This window comes from Dryobates pubescens, chromosome 28 (assembly GCF_014839835.1).
Source record: "Dryobates pubescens isolate bDryPub1 chromosome 28, bDryPub1.pri, whole genome shotgun sequence".
NCBI lineage: Eukaryota > Metazoa > Chordata > Aves > Piciformes > Picidae > Dryobates > Dryobates pubescens.
The window spans coordinates 12468347-12489110 of NC_071639.1; the positions used below are offsets into that span (position 1 = coordinate 12468347).

At 48.8% G+C, this 20764-nt stretch overlaps 1 protein-coding gene across 1 annotated transcript; it reads left to right on the top strand.

Moving 5' to 3' along the window:
• Window positions 1–14321: 14321 nt before the first annotated feature.
• Window positions 14322–18238, top strand: POPDC3 (popeye domain containing 3). The gene is made up of 3 exons (XM_009896418.2): window positions 14322–14869; window positions 16682–16790; window positions 17623–18238. The coding sequence occupies exons 1-3, from the start codon at window positions 14379–14381 to the stop codon at window positions 17926–17928; spliced, it is 906 nt and encodes a 301-aa protein (XP_009894720.2). The 5' UTR covers window positions 14322–14378; the 3' UTR covers window positions 17929–18238.
• Window positions 18239–20764: the final 2526 nt, after the last annotated feature.

Sequence of the window (20764 nt, forward strand, 5' to 3'; positions counted from 1 at the left end):
GTTGCCCACTCCATCTAGCAAGAGCCTTCTGCAGCTTTGCACAACCATCTTCAGCACACTGAATGAATGATTAACTTCGTACCACCAGCAAACCCCACTCCCCACTTCCATCCTCCCATGGTTGGTGTCACACAGCACAGGTCCCAGGACAGATTTTTTTCTTGCAGGATTCCCCTTAAAATCTTGCATCAGCATGAAGAATGACCCTCCCTCTGCTCCCACCCTCTGCTCCCTCCCTCTGCTCCCTCCCTCTGCTCCCATCCTCTGCTCCTACCCTGTGCTCCCTCCCTCTGCTCCTACCCTGTGCTCCCTCCCTCTGCTCCCTGTCTTTGAACAAATTATTTAATCTTAGCAGGGGTGAGGGGGAAATTAGCACCAGGTAGTTTTCATTTACTCACAGGGACAAAAGAGTATTAGCCCAAGGTAGTTTTTATTTACTCACAGGGGGAAAAAAAAATAGCACAAGGTAGTTCTCATTTACTCTTCAGGGAAAACAAATATTAGCACAATGTGGTTTTTATTTACTCTTAGGGGAAAAAATATTAGTAAATAAAAACTCCCTTGTTCTAAGAGGGGAAAAAATTAGCACAAGGTAGTACTTACTTATCCACATAAAAAAATAGCACAAGGCAGTTTTTATGTACTCTTAAGGGAGAAAAGCACAAGGTAGTTTTGATTTACTAAGAGGGAAAAATCTTAGCACAAGGTAGTATTTACTTATTCACATGGAAAAAAAAATAGCACAAGGTAGTTTTGATTTACTAACAGGAGAAAACAAAATAGCACAAGGTAGATTTGGGGTTTTTTCCTCACAGGAAAATGAATTAGCACAAGGCAGAGTTTATTTACTCACAGGCAAATGAATTAGCACTAAGCAGTTTTTATTTACTCACAGGCCAATGAATTAGCACAAGGTAGTTTTAGCTGGGGTTGTTTAGCCTGGAGAAGAGGAGGCTCAGGGGAGACCTTATGGCTGTCTACAACTACCTGAAGGGAGGTTGTAGCCAGGTGGGGGTTGGTGTCTTCTCCCAGGCAACTAGCACCAGAACAAGAGGACACAGTCTCAAGCTGCACCAGGGGAGGTTTAGGCTGGAGGTTAGGAAGAAATTCTTCCCAGCAAGAGAGACTGGCCATTGGGATGTGCTGCCCAGGGAGGTGGTGGAGTCACCGTCTCTGGAGGGGTTCAAGAGGGGATTGGACATGGCACTTGGTGCCATGGTTTAGTCATGAGGTGTTGGGTGACAGGTTGGGCTTGATGATCTTTGAGGTCTCTTCCAGCCTTGGTGATTCTGTGATTTCCATGTGCAGTACCTGAGCTTGCCATCCCTGTCAGGACACCCAGCCTAGTTTCCTGGGCATGCAGTAAGTACAAAAGCAGAGCACTTCTCAGCAGCGTTTCCTCATCCTTTGTGTGCAGTGGTACACAGCCTGTGGCACCACGGCAGGCAATCTGCATTAACAAGCAGGATGACCTTCCCAAATTCCCAGGCTCCAAGAGCACAATTAAATTGTCAGTTTCACAAACACTTCCAAACAGCTTCATTTTGGGAGAGGACTCCCTCTGAGGCCCCGTTGTAGCCTCTGCAGTTAGATCTGTAACTCCACAGCTTGACAGGGGTGGAACGTTTGTGAGTCTTACAGAATAGAATACAGAATTAACCAGGTTGGAAAAGACCTTTGAGATCATCCAGTCCAACCTATCACCCAACACCATCTAATCAACTTAACCATGGCACCAAGTGCCTCATCCAGTCTTATTTTAAACACTTCCAGGGATGGTGACTCCACCACCTCCCTGGGCAGCACATTCCAATGGCCAATCACTCTTTCTATGAAGGATTTCTTCCTAACATCCAGCCTAAACCTCCCCTGGTGCAGCTTGAGACTGTGTCCTCTTGTTCTGGTGCTGGTTGCCTGGGAGAAGAGACCAACCCCACCTGGCTGCAACCTCCCTTCAGGTAGTTGTAGAGAGCAAGAAGGTCACCCCTGAGCCTTCTCTTTTCCAGGCTAAGTAACCCCAGCTCCCTCAGCCTCTCCTCATAGGCTGCATGGAGATCTTCACAGAAAGAGTGTTTGGAATGTGCTGCCCAGGGAGATGGTGGAGTCACCATCACTGGAAGTGTTTAAAATAAGACTGGATGAGGCACTTGGTGCCATGGTTTAGGTGATTAGATGGTGTTGAGTGATAGGTTGGACTGGATGATCTCAAAGGTCTTTTCCAACCTGGATGAGGCGCTTGGTGCCATGGTTTAGTTGATTAGATGGTGTTGGGTGATAGGTTGGACTGGATGATCTCAAAGGTCTTTTCCAACCTGGTTAATTCTGTATCTGCCTGTGTCACTCTTTTAGGCTGAGTCTGTTTAGCCAGACCACACACTGCAAATTGTAAAGATAAAACTAGAGAAAGAAATGTATTAAAGAAGAAGAAAAAAATGTTCACAGCTGCTGTAAATAAGTGCAGGCAAAACACACCTGAGCAGAGAGCATGAAAAGAGTAAGTGAGATACTCTTTTAAAGCAGTTAAGCAACCAGGAGAGTTAACTCAATTGGAGGACAGTATCCTTATTAAGGGAGAGCAAGATAAAGGGGAGTGTTGAAGGGGATGACAGTTCCATGCAATAAGCTCTTTCTGAGGGCCCCAAATTGAATTTCAGCTCTTCCCCATTTTCTTACCTAAGCTTGTACCTGCCTGCCCAGCAGGAGTGTCTGTGTTCTGAACTCCTGCCCCCCTGAGCGGCCCCTGGGCTGGCTCCTGAAGGTATTTGTACTGCTGACACACAGCCGAGGTGCCTCCTGTACGTGCTGGTGAGAGCGGCACCGTGTTCCTATCTGGGGAGGAGAGGTCCCCAAGCCCTGCTGCACCAAGAGTTGCTAACTTGTCATATTCTGTTGCTCTGGCACCCTTCTGCTGATTTCCATGGTGCAGACACATGATTTGTAGTCTCCAGGGAGCTCATTAACCCAGTGATTGCTTCTTTGCAGGCTGTTGCACTCTGGTCATGTGTAGAGGCAGAGTCCCTGTGAGCATCTGGAGGTGATGTTCAGAAGCCAGATGTTCTCTGATGCCACAGAAGCCTCAGGGGAGGATTTTGGAGGCAAGGGCAGCTGTCCTGATGCCACACCACACACTGGTTCTGCTTTGCTTAGAACTTGTTTCATCTGTACCCCAATGAATGAGGGAGCCAGAAGCAAGCTCCTGTGTCGGGAAGCAGGGATGGCTGCTGCCCCAGGCTGAGGAGCATGGCCAGCCTGGGGCTTTCTGGCACTAACAGGGAAATGTGGACTTTGCCAGCAGTGGCTGAGTAGCATTCACAAGGACTGCTCTGCCCAAGCAACCCAGGGAGCTGGTGCCAAGCCAGGGCCTGGCTCCAGGAGATGGCCACCTCCCTGCAGCCAACATCTCTGCCCTCCCTCATGCTGGCTCAGGGAGAGCAGCCATGCCCAGCTCTGCTCAGATAGGCTGATGAGCAGCCTGCAAGCAGAGAGCAAGGGAGGTCACAGCCTCCCCAGCAGCCTTTGTTCAGGTTTTCCCTCCCTCATTGCCACACAGCCTGTGGGAGCTGCAGGAGCCCTGACCCAGGCTTCCCAGACAGGTTGTGGAGTCTCCTCTGGAGGCTTTCCAAACCCACCTTGACATGTTCCTGTGAAACCTGCTCTAGGTGAACCTGCTGTGGCAGGAGGTTGGACTGCATGATCTCCAAAGACCACTTCCTGCTCCCACCATGCTGTGATTCTGTGACTTGAAGGCGCTCACCATCCTGCCACCTGCTCGCTTCAGCCCAGCCAACCAGGCTACAGCACTCAGTGCAACACCTGGGGTGTGGGGTTTGTCCCAGGGGAGGCTTTTCAGCAACAGGACCTCCCCAAATCTTTCCTCACCCAGAGCAATGCTTCAACTCCTCTGCACTTCAGAAGAGTCTCCTTTTGATAAAGGATTTGGAGGGAGCTCTCCCAGAGGACCACTGACTTAAGTCCCAAGAGCTGCATGTGCAAAAGCAAAGGCAGGGTTGAACCAAGGAAGGGAGCAGATGAAGGAACTGTGTTCTCTTTGCTGTTGTTTGGGGTTTTTTCTAAATGTCATTCTCTCCACATGCAAATGTTGCACTTTGAAGATAAAGAGCACCATCCACTGCAGTCAGCTCTGGTTCAGACCTCTGCCTTTTCGTTGTCATCCAAAACATTTACAAAGTAGTCACATTCTTAAACCTTGACTTTCCTCTTCCGTGAGATATTGATTCTCTTTTGCCACAGCCTCCTTGCAAGAGAACTCAGAGTATTTCCTTTTTTGCTGAACATTTGCTTGGATCACATATTTTTAATACAGGGAGTATGTAAAGGATGGATCCTTCATGTCTGGGTGTGGATGGGATGGGATTGGATTGGTTGTCTTTAACTTTCATCCATACAGCCCAAAGACATCACATCCCACAGCCACGTGTGGTACATTGCTGCTTGCTTCTACCCTCCTCATTTCCCATCACTGTAAGCTGGCCATTCCACATTATGCAAGATGAAACACTGAATTGATTCTCCAGGGCTCCTTTCTTTCCATGTAGATGCCCATGCTGACTTACTAGACTGAAGTAACCTGCTAACTGACACCTAACTAATTGGGTATCTGAACCAGCATCACTAATCATCACCACTGACAGGAAGGACAGCTGGCAGGGAAGGCTTTCTGTGTGTCTTGTGCTTGGAAGCCAAAAAGGAACAGTGAAGCTTGGGATCTGCTTATTTCAATCCACGGTCAGAGCATTTTCTTCTCCTCTCCTCCTCTCCTCCTCTCCTCCTCTCCTCCTCTCCCTCCTCCTCTCCTCCTCTCCTCCTCTCCTCCTCTCTCTCCTCCTCTCCTCCTCTCCCTCCTCCTCTCCTCCTCTCCTCCTCTCCTCCTCTCCTCCTCTCCTCCTCTCCTCCTCTCCTCCTCCCCAATCTTTCCACAAGGATGCAAATGCCATCATGCAAATAAGCAACTGCTTTTCAGCCTTGCAGAGATGATGACACCTACCCGAAGGTTCCTGAGGCTCTTCCACAGTGGCACTCACTGAACTTTTCATAACAGCAATCTTTAAGCACTGCCTTCAGTGATAATGGGGTTTTTATATATATATATATTTTTCCCTGTGAGGCTGGCCACATTTAAAGCTGCATCTTGAAGCCAAGAACTAATGAAATGTTTAATATTCTGGAATAATTCACCTCTGTGCATCAGAGTGCTGTAAAAAGGCTCCCATCTGATGATGGCTGTACCTGGCAGGGTACAGTCTGCATTTTATCACAGGGCTCCAGATAATATTAGTATTTAATGACTGTGCACTGATCAGCCACAGCTGGATGAATAGACTTGCTGCCATCTCATTCTGCTGAAGGTGACAGGAACTTTCCTCTGTGTCACAGCCACTTGCAGCTGTCAGGATACGCTCTGAAAGGGATCACTCTATCAATCCACAACTGAATGGGCAACCATAAGAATGAGTCTGTTGTCTTACTCTCTCTGGATGGCTTTAATAAAAGCATTTGTATTCCAGGAAGGAGGCAAGAATATAATTAACCATTGACACAACTGAATAGGCACATTGTCTAAGTGATGCATTAGGAAGCAACTTCAAGAATATTTATTTTGATGCTATACATTTTATAACTCATTAGCACCACAATAAAGGCAACCCTCAAAGGAGCCCATTTCCTATTTTGTACCTTTGACTTAAACATCACTCAGGCCTTGCTGGCTGTGCCTCTCTGCAAAGTGCCTGAAGTATCTCTGAAGCAAGATGCAAGAACAGTGATTGTGGTGGGTATGGCCAGTAGCTCAGGGAACCTGCATTTACAGGGGTGAAGTCCATTTGGTGGTGGTGACCACAGAATTAGGACATGGAGGGTGAATTTCAGCCCCACAGTTCAGTACTACTGACAACCACTTTGGCAGACAAGTCTAGAACTAAATGAGTGCAACCATAGGATAGGATAGGATAGGATAGGATAGGATAGGATAGGATAGGATAGGATAGGATAGGATAGGATAGGATAGGATAGGATAGGATAGGATAGGATAGGGTAGGGTAGGGTAGGGTAGGGTAGGGTAGGATAGGATAGGGTAGGGTAGGGTAGGGCAGGGCAGGGCAGGGCAGGGCAGAGCAGAGCAGAGCAGAGCAGGTTGGAAAAGACCTTTGAGATCGAGTCCAACCTATCCCCCAACACTATCTGATCAACTAAACCATGGCACCAAGCACCTCATCCAGTCTCTTCCTAAACACCTCCAGTGATGGTGATTCCACCACCTCCCTGGGCAGCTTGTTCCAGTGTCTCACCACCCTCATGAGGAAGACCTTCTTCCTAACATCTAACCTCAATCTCCCCTCTAGCTTGGATCCATTCCCCCCAGTCCTATCACTACCTGACACCCTGAAAAGTCCTTCACCAGTCTACTATCTGAAAGCCTTTACAAGTGAAAAGGTAAAAACGTAAATGCACTACTTAGTATTTTATTTGACTGATGGACACTAGAAAACCAAACCTCTTTTGCCTAAATTGAAACTATTTCCCCCATTCCTGCCAGGGAATGCTGTTAACTGAATGGTGATTCTAAAAAGGTTTTCAACTGTTTCTGCTCAGTGCTGTAGGATGATTCCAGCTACAGGACTACGTCGTGTTACAACATGATTTTGCTGCCTTGCTGGCAGGAGATGGAAAGAAAAACTAATTTGCTATCAAAGTGCAGTTCTGGTTCTTTTTACTTCTGCTGCATGCAAAAACAAAGGGAGGAAGGGTTGGTGGAGAACTCAGCTAAGCAAAAGTGTGTTAAAACCTTTCCAAAGTACAGGTAGGGCTTGATCCTCATTCTGAAATAAGAACTCTTACACCAGAAGCCTTTGCAGCTCTCTGGGAAGCACAGTGTTACCTCCAGAGAGGGAAAGCACATTGATTCTTAAAGAGGTCATTCATCACCTCACCTGCTACCACATTCCCCTGCTCCATGCCTTATTTTATTGACCAAGGACAATGCAGGGGAAGAAGAAAACTGCAGCAGAGATTTATTAAACACTAAGATATATATATGAAAAATATAAAAATGATCTCTTTAAACAGAGTTATTGATAAGCTCTCCTCCTAGGGTACAGCATGTTGTAAGAGGCACCATTACTTCACTTCAGAGATAATGGAGAAGGCAACCATCTGATGCTGTAAGGAATGTCCCTGCTTAAGCGGTTACTGGTGGGGCTGTTCTCCAGACAGTGAAATCACACACTAAGCTTCTTTTCATCCTCTGCTTGGGGGAAATCACCAGCACAGCCAAGCAGCACTCCTGGGGCATGTTTGGGTATGTGCTGGGGTACCCCTGCCTTGGCTGCAGCAACACTGCAAGTGGTGTGTGGAGGCAGGGCTGTGGATGAGCTGACAGCAAGGCAGTCTGCACATTTTATGGAGCTGTCAGGCTTTCCACAGGATGGATCATGCCCAGAGATAGGTGCATCTAAGGTACCCCCATAAACCTGAGAGTGGGTATGAGAAGAAAGCTGTTTACAACCAGCCAGCCAGTCCTGACCAGTTTCACAGCTGAACAGCGTGACTGCCTCAGAGATACCAGTTTGGGTTCCTCTCCAGCACACCTGCAACACATCTTGCACTCTCTGCTGCCCTTCCCTAGCTGGCCCTTGGTGGTCCCTTGGCCAGGTGCCTTCCCACTATCTCTGCACGGTGTTTGCCAAGGGAGAGTCTCTTCCTCAACCCAGGACCACAAAGCCTCCTACAGCTTTTCAGGTCTGATGTTGGGAGAAGGTCAGTGGCAGGCTCAGCCTTACAGTGCTACAGAATATTTGATGTAGAATTGATGGAATTAATTTTGTAACAGCAGAACTGTTCCTTGGTGACCTCTATGTCTGTGGTGAATTATGATGGCTTGACTGCTGCTTCCAACCAGGCACAACTCAAACCCCATCTTTTTTTATGATGAAGGTGAGGGGGCAATATGTTTTAAATGATCTAAACGCTGGTTTATTAGAACACTGCAATCTCAACAGATGAGTAGTAGGAATAGGAAACTTTAGCAGTACCAATAGCTTCTGCAGCAGCAGGAGCTGCACATTCCATATGCTGTGGTTTGTTGTGCATTAACAACTTGAAAATCTGTCTCCTCCCAACAACGAATTCTTGTTCGGGTGATCACTTTGTGTCTCCCATCCACAACGCATTCGTGGCTACCAGCGCTGAGGAGCTGGCGTGCTGACACTGTACCAACACTTCTAGGTCCCTGCTGAAGCACAGGCTGGTTCTGAAATGGGATCACTGAGGATGATTTTGTTCAAGGTATTAGCGATTCTAAGATTCCGTGGTTTAGCGCCAGACTTGGCAGAGTTAGATACTGGTTGGACTCGATGACCCGAAAGGTCTTTTCCACCCGAAAAGACTCTGTTGGGGTGCATGGACAGGTGCGGTGCCCATGGAACGCGGGCAGCCTCGGGGCCCTGTGTCCCTGCTGCAGAAACAAGCTGCTGGGGGGAGTGGGTGGAAGAGAACAAACCTGGCGTTTTCTTTACTCCAAACCGATCGTTTGACCTGCGGCACCAGCATCTCCTGCCCGTCCCAGGAGCGGCGGCTTTGGCGTGCGAGTCCCGGGCTCGCAGCCGGGTTTGAAGCGTCCGAGCTTAGCGGTGGCACCGCCGCGGGATTCGCCGTCCCAGAGCGGGCTCTGCAGCCAGCGTCGGTCCTCTCTCCTCCACCCTCTAGACCCCGCCACATCTCCGGGCTCGGCTGGGCTCGGCTCAGCTCGGTTCGATCGGATCCAGGTGGCCCTGCCGCCCGCAGCCCCCCGGGACCGGCGGGAGGCGCCTGCGCGCTGCGGCCGCTCGGTGCCGGCTCGCAGCTGGCGCCGCCCGCAGCCTCCTGCCGGCTTCTGCCTATTTTAGTCACAGCGGCGGGACCCGGTGCTGGCGGTGCCGAGAGCGGCGAGGGGCGGCAGCCAGTAGCCGGTCCTCGTCCCGCCGGGGCGGCCGGGAAACTTTTCCAGAGACACGGCGCAGGTAAGGGGCGCGGGCAGGGCGGGGGCCGGGGCGGGCTGAAGCCCCAGCGCTGCCTCCGCCCGCCCCTCGTCGGCGCCCTCCAGTCCGCCCCGTTCTGCCTGGCACCGGGGGGGCAAGGGCGAGCCGGGGCCGCCTCCTGCGCCGCTGCGCTCCGGGGGCACCCACTTCGGGGACAAGGTGGCAGCATGGGGCTGGCTGTCGGGGGAGGACCCGCCGGCGGCCCAGGCGGTGTGCGACGGGGTCCCGGCGCTGGGAGGAATGCGCTCGGTCCCGACATGGTGCGGCCCCGGCGGTGGGAAGCGGAGCGCCCGGTGCCAGCCCCGGCTAGAAGTTGAAGAGCTTTGCCGTGTCCCCATTACACGGACGTGGGGCGCAGCGCCCGGCGCTCCCCGCCAGGGCTCGTCTGAAGTGAGAGCCCCCGGTGCGGAGCTGGGTCTGTGGGTTCAGCTGGGGTGCAGCCGCTGCCCCTCGCACAGGAGCAAACCCGGGGACCGTTTCTGCTGTCGTTAAACCAAGTCGGGATCCGGGATTTCTGACACTGACAAGGGGTTTGCTCCATAACCTGCCGGTACTCGGCGCTTCCCTCTCTCCGTTAGCAAACGGTAAGAGCAGATGAACCCTGAAATTTAAATCTGGTTTTGTATTTCATAGACTCTTAAAATCACAGTTTTGGTTGGAAAAGATCCTCAAGACTATCGAGTCCAACCATTCTCTAACTGTAACAACTCTGGTTTGCATTTGTTTCTTTCAAAGACAGAACAAACAACACAAAACACTTGCTCTTCCCCCAACGATAATATTTCTTTCCAAACTCTAATATTTGCACTACGTTTTCTTCAGCTGTTCCCTAAAGCTTTGTGTGTGCTTAGGCTGTCAATCACTTTATGGGCAAATGTTTTATACAGCTGATCTCTTGTGATACTGAATCATGGTAGTGTTATAGAAGATGTCATTGATGAAATCTGGCTCCCAGAGCTAGGGCTTCTTGCCACTTGGTTGATGGATGGGAATCTAATTGTAAACATGCAAGGAAAAACACATCTTGCCTGACCACAGCGAAGAAATGACTTCCACATCTGCAGAAGTCTTGCTCTTCAGGCTTCCCACAAAGTTCTGTGTGGTGCCAGGTTAGAAAGCAGCCTACAAAAGTGGAGTTTTCTTTTGAGAAATGCCTTGCCTGCAAAATAGCAAACCCTGGAGGGAGGAGAGCAGGGACTGAAACAGAAGGAAATGTGTACAGGTAACCATAAAGGCAAAGTCTGTGGCAGGAGAACCTGTGGTGATGGAAGCCGAGAACAGAAAGTTGAGGCATCAAGAGAGGGGTTGTTAGCTGAAGCTGCATTTAATCTTTTTATTAGGTGTACAGGCTCTTCAGAGGTGAGGTTTTGTTTTACCTTTTTGATGTGTCCCTAGTGAGATGAACTCTGACTCCAGGTGATGCTACAGCACCTGTAAGTGGAGGTGCTGCTGCCCCAGCAAAAGCTGGTTGTTGTGCAGTGAGCAAAGCCTTGATTTATGTTATGTGGTGAAACTCAGAGTATTCTGGCTTTCACAGACAGCAAACTAATGAAAATTATGTTAAACCAGTGCCATATGCATGCTTGTGCCCAGCTCTTGTTTGCATGTAAAGCCTCATGATATTTGCTCCAGTAAAGCGAGGAGCAGAACTGAACTTCCAGCCCCAAGCCTTTCAGTCAAGATAAATAGCAGCTTCACCAGGGCATCCTCACTACTTTCAGTGGGTTTCACTCTGGTTGAGAGCTCAGAGGGCACACAAATGTGGTGGGTTTTTGTGGCTCAGCAGGTGATAGAATGAGAGGGAACAGCCTCAGGTTGTGTCAGGGGAGGTTTAGGTTGAGGATTAGGGAAAATTTCTTTGCTGCAGGAGTGGTCAGGCTTTGGAACAGGCTGCCCAGGGAGGTGGAGTCCCCATCCCTGGAGGTGTTCAAGAAACCTGTGGACATGGCACTTTGGGACATGGTTTAATAGCCATGGTGGTGTTGGGTTGATGGTTGGGTTCTGTGGTCTTAAAGGGCTGTTGCAGTTGAAACAACTCTATGGCTCTGTGCTGTCTGAACACATGGCTCATGACACAGCTGCTCTGTGGTCCAGATGGAGTTGTTGGGGGATAGTGCAATGAACCAAGCCTCTGTGAACTTCATTTCTCAGAGAGGACTGTGTTCAGGTGGTTGGTTTCATGTGCCCTTCTGAAGGCATCCTGCAACCTCCTTGAAGCTGAATCCTGCAGAGTTCAGCTAGAGTTCATTAACTCTAGCTTTGAAGTGCTTGTGGAATACACCGTAGCTGCTTTCTGTTACCCATTTAAGAGCTGAACTGCAGAACATCTTCAACTTTTGCTCCACTTTGCAATTGTTGTTGTTGTAAAACACAATAAACCAGACCCCCTGCATTAGTATTTGGCCACTATGCAAGAGCTCAAATAGACCCAGGTGCTAGGAATCCATAGTTTAAAGGATGCCCAACAGGCATTCCCTGCTCATGTTTCCTAGGAGCAGAAGATGGGGGGAGAAAAGATGAAAGGGGGGGGGGATGAAGGAGGGAGGGGATTAGTCTTCTTCATTTGGCAGGAGTACAACATGTACTCATGGTTCATCAATTCTGATTCAGATTGGAAGAAAATCTGTAATATTTTTTTTTTAAATGCCAGATACTGTCTAGATGATAAAATAGGCAACATCCTCAATACTGGCTTTGCAACCACGGAGGATTGCACTGTGGATTTTTACAGTGATAAATGAGGAATCATTCAAGTACTGGAAGCTATGTCTAGTAAGCTGCTCTTGAAATATTTAAAGACTAAATAATAGCAGCTCCACTGTATGCAGCACTTCTAATGAACCTTAAACTCTTGTGTATTGATGTGGAGTTTCTTTCCCTCTCGATGCCTTCCCCCTTGCCCGGCCTTTCTCCACTTAAAAATACTAGCAGGAATTTGAGGGCATTGTAAGTAGCATCAGGCCTTCCCGAGCTCAGTGAGCTATGAATCCCATGGCAAGGCTCCTGTTGAAGCACGCTGGTTTGCAGGAAGCAGTTCTACGTCAGCTTGGTGAGGACAACCAGTCGCCACCCTCGTGCTGTTGGGGGGTGGGTTTGTGTGTAGCGTTGGCTTTGATGTAGAGATGGCATTGGGGTGCCTCCAGGGTTAGGCAGCAGCTCACTGAGGAGGGTTCTTGGTTGAACAGTCTTGAAGGCAGGAACCTAAATTCTGTCTGGCCAAAGCAGAGGCTTGTCCCCAAAAAGTGTCACTTCCCTGGTGGTTATTTCTCAGAGCTGGCCTGAAAGGACTGGAGCACCACCGATGGCTGCGTGTGCCCCAGCTCTGAGCATTCCCAGAAGGCTTGCTTTCTGAGAAGCAGGAACATTCCAGGGGCAAGGGTCCCATGCAGCAGCTGGAGCCCACCAGGGTACTGGAGGGACTGGTAGTGGTGCAGTTTGACCTCTTTTCCTAAGGCCTGAGATGCTTTACCTTCCAAGTGACAGCCTACACTCGGAGCACCGAGCCAGGGGGTGACACACAGTGATGAGACATCAGTCAGACACAGGATGCCTCCCTAAGCCCAAGGGGGAGCAAATCCATCCTCCTTCCTCCCATGAGAGTGCCTTGAGTGACTCATTTTGACTCATGTGACTGGGTCTCTTGCTGCCCTTCCTGTTGAAGCTCTGCTGTGTGGAAAGGAGACTGAGGGAGGGAGAGCTGTGCTGCAGCCACTCTGTTTGGCACTGGGGACACTCACCCAAGCAGCAGGATCCTGAGGCTTGGCTGCTGCAGTTGCAGGCATGTCTCTTGTTAAAGCCTTTGTTGATAGACAATCCCTCCTTTAAAAAGCATTGGCAGGGAGGGATACTGGCTCCAGGGGGGTGAAGGCTGCTTCTGGAAGGTCTATGGAAGGAATCATTGCAGAGAGCTACCTGTCCTCAGTGTTGAGGTTTTCTCAGGTAGCTGCTTAGCTGCTGTCTGAGATGGGCTCCCAGGCTGCTTTGGAAAAATCAGCTACAGAACAAAAAAAAAAAAACACAAACCCAGAATTGCAGTAAATCAATTAATTATTTTTTTAATAACAGCACAGCAGCCCCAGCAGTACTTTAAGCATTGACTTCTGTGGCTCTTGAGGGCAACAATAAAGCTACCTTTGATATTCTAGAGAAGCTAATCGTTTAGATTGCAAGGCATTGCTTAGCTTCCCTGCTGCCTACCAGGAAAAGCAGCAGACTCTGGGTTGCCATTCTGATGACCCTACTGATAGACCCTGGCCTTGCAGTTTCAGCCATGTCTGCTCTCACGTGGGAGAAGGTATTTTGACTTCAAGAGGCAGGCACAGAGAGCTGCTTTTGGTTTGAGTTTGATGCATTATTTTCAAGTTTATTTTGTGGGGGTTTTCAGGCTTTTTGGTAGTGTATTTGACTCTTTATTTGCTATATTTAACAATTTTACAGTATTGAACAATAAAACCTGGTCTGTGGTGTGATGGCAGACGTTGCAATGGTAAATGCTTGGTGAATGCCCTTTGAAGAGTGTTTTTTCTTTGTTTTAATGAGATAACCTCTATAAACCTGTCTTTAAGCTTTGCAGTCTTCCTTACACAGGACAGCTTTGTACATGTGACCCTTGGAGGAGGAGGAAAGGCCACCTCCCATGGTACCAGGATTTCCCTTTTTGTGGTGGTTGGAGGCATAGCTCCTTGCCTCTGATACCAGAGAGCAGCTTTGCTCAACTCCATGGCAGTGGCTTGACCAAACTCCACAGTGGCATGGAGGAGGTGACAAAAGGCCAAGAGTTTGTTGTCACTTCTTGCCCAAGAGCTCTGTAGGGCATTGAGACCTGCAGGCAGCAGATTCAGGTCCAAGTGGTTTTGCAGCAGTCAGGCTTGTCCCAGGATGTTGTGGATGTGATGTGCAAGTTTGCAGGGATTCAGTGGTGATTCGACAGTAGCTGCAGGGTCCATAGACACAGAAGCATCCTCCTTAGTTGAGTGAATCTTAAGGGCTACAAGGGGGATTGGAAGATTGCAACACAGTCAGTGGGTTTAGACAATAAAAGCTTTGATAGAGTTGAAGTGATGAGAACATGTATAAATTATAAACACTTTTTCTTTTCTTCACTCTTCCAGATCAGGTGAGGCTCCAGATGGCACAGCCAAAGCCAAAACAATGCATGAACCGATGAGAGACAGCATTGCCTCCTGAGAGCATCAGCCTCCTAGCTGCTGGAAACCCTTCCTCCCGAAGCTGAGCATGACGTTGCAGAGCAGAGTCTGCAAGCATGGAAAAGCAAAGGACCCTGGAAGCTGCACCTCGTGACTAAAAGCTTCCAAGGTTCAGCTGAACTGAGGAATTATTCCAGCCATGGGAGAAAATGGAAGTTTCTGGGAAAGCCTGATATATGCCCATCCAACATGTACCACCTGGAAGCAAGAGGCAGAGGGATCCATCTACCACCTCGGCAGTATTCTCTTTGTTGTGGGCTTCATGGGTGGAAGTGGATTCTTTGGGCTTCTCTATGTCTTCAGCTTACTTGGACTGGGCTTTCTCTGCTCCTCTGTCTGGGCTTGGCTGGATGTCTGTGCTGCTGATATCTTCTCCTGGAATTTCATACTGTTTGCTATCTGCTTCGTCCAGTTCATATATGTTACCTACCAAGTTCGGAGCGTTTCCTTTGACAGAGAATTCCAGGAGCTCTACAGTGCTCTGTTCCAGCCTCTGGGAATTTCCTTGACTGTTTACAGGAAGATTGTCTTGTGCTGTGATGCAGAAGTGGTCACCTTGGAGAAGGAACACTGTTATGCCATGCAGGGCAAAACACCTATTGATAAACTGTCCTTGCTTGTGTCAGGCAGGTTTGTATCACTTTGTTCAGACTTGCCTTTTTTTTTTTTCCCCCATCCTTCTTGGAAATGAAAGCCAAAAAAACCCACCCCACCCCAAGCCCCCAAATTTGCCTGATTTGTATGTATTGTTTGTTCATTTTCCAGTACCATGGATTAAATATTAATGCAAGGAATATAAATATTAATAGGCTAAATAGACTTGTCTAGGGCAGCACCAGCGCAGAAACACTAAGCACAACCTGTAATAGCTTAAAGAAAAGGATTTAAAGGTTTGGGCTTTGTTCTTTGGTTTTGTTGTTTTCCCAGACCACTGTATCATAGCACTTAGCAGGATGGGCAAACAAAGGCAACAAATGTGCTTCAGCCTTGAGGCCATGGTTTGCTAGCTGCTGCCTGCTTGAGCACAGTGTCTTGCTTATCATTCTGAAGCAGGACTGAAAGTTGCTTCTGGAACTGAATGTTGTGAGAGAAACTCTCTGTAGTGGAGAAGTTGACTTTGATACAGGTTGTATGTGCTTACTTGCTGGGGAGTGGGAGGAGAAGAGGAGGAAGGGAGAGCAGGAGGCCTGGAAGTGCCCTTCTGTAACAAGGGGACATGGTTGAGCCCTATCAGGATCTGCAGAAGTGAGCCTCCAGTGACCCTTAGGTTAGACCCTGAGGCAATAAATCCACCTGCTTGTTCCCCCTGCTTACAGAAGATCCTTCTGGAAACCTTGCTGATGCTTTCCTGAAGGGAAATAGTAGTTCTTGTAATGTACATGAGATGATACTGGAACAGCACAAGAGTAGATGGCATATGATAGCCATGGGCTTGTCTTTGGTGGGACACTTCCTAGGTTCATTTTGGCAGCCTGCTGCCAGGACAGATGGAATCTGTAGGCAGCTTGGAGCACAGATAATGTAGGATTTTTTTGCAGGGAATAATGTGGATTTGGGGCAGTTGTCCTCAGTGATGCCCTGGTTCAGAGAGCTGTCAGAAAGTAGCACATGGAGGTTGCTTTTGGTCATCCTGAAGGAGAGGTGTCCATCCTTCTCCATGCCCAGCCAATTAGTAAGCATGCAGGGAGTTCCTGCCACCCTCCCTGGTGCAGGATAGGGCTGCTGCTTATTTTTGCAGAGCAGGCATAAAAAGGGGACTCTCACAGCTTCTTTTTTTTCCTTTTAGCCTGTGAAGTTCAAGCATATGTTTCCTGCTTGTGTGCCTTCAAATGTAAATAGCATTTGAAAAGGAGAAAAAAAAACCCAAAACATGTCCTTTGGCATCTGTGGAAGGCCACAGCATTCACACAGAGATCCCACACCTCCACGCTGCTCTGCTGGCTCTAGAGGCAGTCAGGTGGCCGTGTAATTCCTGTTAGACATTGAGAGACCTTTACCCAACACATGCTGTGGGGATCTCCTGCTTCCCACTCCCTCCTTCTGCTGCTTTGTTCTCTCTAAAATGCCTATTTGCCAAACCTAGAAGTATATCCCATGGCTTGCAAGTGAAGGATCTTATGTGTTTATGTGCAAGGATCTTTCCCCTCTCCTCCTCATGACACAGCTTGCACCTAGCTGCATGGACCTGCCCCAGAGAGAATAGTTTATCCTGAGCAAGGCCTGGGAAGATTTGCTTTTCAGCTGCAGAGTTCTTTCTCTTTCCAATGGCCCTGATCAAGCTGAGTTTACAAACACAATTAGGATGCTCTTGGCCACTGACTGCTTTTCCATGCCCCCAAAGCTATGTGTAAACTCCTCAGAGAGTAAAAATAACTCCACCTTCTTGCAGCTGTTGCTGCTGCACAGGTAGTGCTAACAAATTACCACATCTTATCTCCCTAGGATCAGAGTGACAGTCGATGGGGAGTTCCTGCACTATATTTTTCCTCTTCAGTTTCTGGATTCTCCTGAATGGGATTCCCTGAGGCCCACAGAAGAGGGAATTTTCCAGGTAAAAATGGAAGGGGTTTGGTTTTCTTTTATTTCATCTATGAATCCTACAGAAAACTGTTCAGGCACCAATTGGCTTAGAAATAAGTTCATTTAGTTGTGGGTTTCATCTGGGAAATGATACAAACAAGTGGAATTCCATGAACTTGGGAAGGGAAGCCCTCTCTACCCACTGGGCTGGTTATGCTGTTTGCATCTTGCTGCTACACCTTGGGGGTTGCTTGAAGACTCTGTTTGCATTCTTTGGCTGTGCTAAGATCCAGCCTTGAGAAACCAAGTTTGGAGGAGGTGGATAGAAGTTGGTGCTGAGGAGGAGAAGTGGCCAAGGGTGCTTGTGGGACAAGCTTGGCATACAGTGTGAGTCAGGGCTGCCCCTGGGTGATCCTGAGCCCTCCCACCACTGTCATCTGACTGACATGCTGGCTCCTGCCTGTGTGGGATCTGATGTCTAGAGGCACCAGGGCAAATGGCATTTGTTGGGAGCTTTCTTTAGACCTGCCTTTCACACTGGGGCTGCTCGAGGGAAGCAGGGAGTGCAGGGTGGAGGCTGGGGTGCTGACACCCTGCATCCAGGCTGGGGCTGCTGGTCAGTGTGGGCACGGGCACCTTGGCAGTGTCCAGTCCCTTCCCAGGGTCCCCTTTCTGCTGGCAGTGTCCAGTCCCTTCCCGGGGTCCCCTTTCCCATGCAGCAGGCTTGCAGAGCGCTCAGGCTGCACTAAAGAGCTGGAAGTGCAGTGGGTGTGAGGATGTGAAGGGCACGCCGCAGAGCACCGGGGTGCTTTCTGAGCAAGGGCAGCAAGATCTCTGCCTTCTCACCCTTTTCTGTGCCGCAGGTGACGCTGACAGCAGAGACAGACTGCAGGTACGTGGCCTGGAGGAGGAAGAAGCTGTACCTGCTGTTTGCCAAGCACCGCTTCATCTCCCGCCTCTTCTCGGTTCTCATCGGCAGTGACATTGCTGAGAAACTCTACGCCCTGAACGACAGGGTGCAGGTGGGGCAGGGCTTCAGGTATGACATTCGCTTGCCCAACTTCTACCACGTCTCCCTGCCAGAGACCCCCCGAGTGCAGCCCCCCCACCGCCTGCAGAGAGGCTCCCCCCGACGCAAGCCCGCGGGGGTTACAAACTGCGGCTCCTAGGAGGGGAAAGCTCTGCTGCAGCCCTTCCCAAGGGGATGTGAAGGGAAATGCCAAGTGGTGAAGCAGGCTGAGATCCAGTCAAGCCAAATGTGACTGCCAAGTGCCATCTTACTTCCATGGGAGTAGCTTGGATTCTCCTCTCAAGAGCCAGCAGCTTGGCTTCTGCGTTGGGACTGTCTGTGCAATATGTTTAGTTCCTGTTGATTCTTCTTCTGATCCTTCATCTCCTTATTTTTGGAGGAAAACAAATCATCACAGGCTGAAGTTTTGTTGTAACTGTGGTGGCCTCTGTGTTGTGTTTGGGGTTGGTTTTGTGGTTCTCTGTGTGTTTGTTTGTTTTTTTAACAGTATTTACAGTTCTCCCTTCTCAGAATGAGTTGCCATAATGAGGTATGGTCAGTGTGCAGTCAATGCAACCAGGGAAGTTGCTTCAGAATGCAGCAGCTTGTTTGTAACTCCCATATTTAATCATAGAATAGGTTGGGTTGGAAGGCACCTTTAAAGAGTTTCTAGTTCCAAACCCCTGCCATGGGCAGGGACACCTCCCACCAGCCCAGCTTGCTCAAGGCCTCATCCAGCTTTGCCTTGAACACCTCCAGGCAGGGGGTATCCCCAGCCTCCCTGGACCACCTGTTCCAGTGTCTCACCACCTTTACTGTAATGAATTTATGCCACATTGTCTCAGTTAACATGAAGACTATTGCAGGGGGAGAGGGGGAAAAGACTAAGACCCTTTGTGTTGGCTTTGGGGTTTAAAGAAATGCAAGGGGTTTGAATTGTGCAGTGAGATCCTTAACCAAAAGCAAACAATCAACAAATTCTGTCCCACGTGTGGCTGGTTTCTCTCTGACAGTCCTAAAGAAGTATTAGGTGAAAACAAATATGAATGTGATGGCTGGCAGCAGAAAAGTAAAGCAGCTGCTGCGAAGGGAGAGCTTAGGGCAATGATTGTGTAGTGTTTCTGCTAGGCTGTGATGCTATAGGAGCTCTAAAGGACCCAGGCTTCCACAGTGCCATTTGTGCCCTCCACAGCACACACTCTTCATCAGCCAACTGCCAGACAGCTGGAGTTTGGTTTGCAATCTTTCTGGGGTTTCAGCCAGGTAGAAACTGAAAGACCAGCCACAGCAATAAGCAGTTTAGACTGAAAAGATTCTCCTTCAGCTTCCAGAGTTGCATTTCTGTGCCTAGGAATTCTTGATCTTTATAGAAGGTATTTTCTCCCTCGTTCTGTGGTGGGTAAAGGGAGCACCAGCTCATGCTGCAGTAGGAGAAAGCTATTTCTGACCCTTGAGGTCACTGTGCCTTTGGGAGAAGTGTCTGAGTGTCTTTGCTAACTCCCCTTCCTGCTGCTCTGCCTGGTGCCTGCCAGTAATCAAAAAGTCAGAAGCATTACTATTTTATGAGACTATTGCTGCTTGGTAGATCTGGAAGTAGATCACATTGTCAGTATTTTTTATTTGCTGGACAACCACTATGTGCTTGTAGGTATCCATTTGAGTTCAGATCTTGAGTTATTATTTTAAGCCCTTCAGCAGTGATACAGCTTTGTGCTTGAGAGGTGATCACAGGATCTATTGGGTGGGAAGGGACCCTGGAAGGTCATCTTGTCTATGCAACTATGCATATAGCTAAGTGTTCAGCTGGGAGAGTGAATACATGCTTGGATAGAACTGTGTAGTTTTGCCCCATCACAATAAAATAAAAGCCACAAACAAAAAAAACAACCCGCAAAAGGCATGGGCTTAATGGGGGGATGCTACACTTGCAGTGGAAAAACTGCTCTGCGCTTCTCAGTTATTGCAAGTGCTAAACATTGAGCCCAGCTACATCATCTACAGAAGAAAAATTAAATGGCAGCACTAACAGTGCTGGTATAGAGTCATAGAATTGTCAGGGTTGGAAGGGACCTCAAGGATCATCCAGTTCCAACCCCACCTGCCTTGGCCAGGGACACCTCACACCACAGCAGGTTGCTTACAGCCACATCCAGCCTGGCCTTCAAAACCTCCAGGGATGAGGCTTCCACCACCTCCCTGGGCAACCTGTGCCAGTGTCTCACCACCCTCATGGGGAACAACTTCTTCCTGGCATCCAGTCTGAATCTACCCCCTTCTGTAAAGAGGTCTTCCAGGCCCTGTGTTAAAATGAAACAAAGGTAGAAGAAAACTATTGATATGGAACAGGGCAAAATTAATCTCTCTTTGCCAAATGCAGGTATTAACAGATCAAATATGCTTCCTTTCTGTAAGAACTGAATGCCGATTCTCCTGCCCCAAAGTGTTATTGTCTAACAGATTATTTTTTGTACAGTAGAACAAAATAAATACCTTGAGCTGATTTGTTAATCCCTCTTGAAAAGAATTGCTTTGGTTCTGTTAATATGCAGGAAAATAGACTAGGTTCAGGGCTCCCCAGGGAAAGCACCTTCTTTTCTCTCCCCCCTGTTAAATTCATGTTCATTTTCCTTTTTGTAGATTTTGTGTCTCTGTCCCTTCTGTTTCTGCTTCCTCTAATTCCACTTCTGTGTGACTCAAAAAGACTTAATTGAACTTAGCATGTAAATCAAGCCACCTCATCCTCATGAATCAAACTGTGTGGGTGGAGCTTCAGCAGTAGGACTGTGCAGGAGAAAGGCAGCTCGAGCACATCAGCTGCAAGCCCCAGGAGAGGAGATCATGTCCCTTCTAGGGGGTAGCTTTGCAGGTGGTTCTGCTAGCAGTGGGTTTGAACCCAATTCATCACTCTGCAAGCCATGAATGTTGTTAAACATTGTCATGGGCTGGGAAGAAGACAGGAGAGTTCCCCAAAGCTTGTGGGAGCAGAAAGATTTTTA

Excerpts from the sequence above, each read along its gene's own strand:
- POPDC3 (XM_009896418.2), top strand. The coding sequence starts at position 14,379 with ATGGGAGAAAATGGAAGTTTCTGGGAAAGCCTGATATATGCCCATCCA. Across the intron at positions 14,870-16,681 it reads TCCTTGCTTGTGTCAGGCAG|GATCAGAGTGACAGTCGATG; the intron begins GTTTGTATCACT and ends TTATCTCCCTAG. Across the intron at positions 16,791-17,622 it reads CAGAAGAGGGAATTTTCCAG|GTGACGCTGACAGCAGAGAC; the intron begins GTAAAAATGGAA and ends TCTGTGCCGCAG.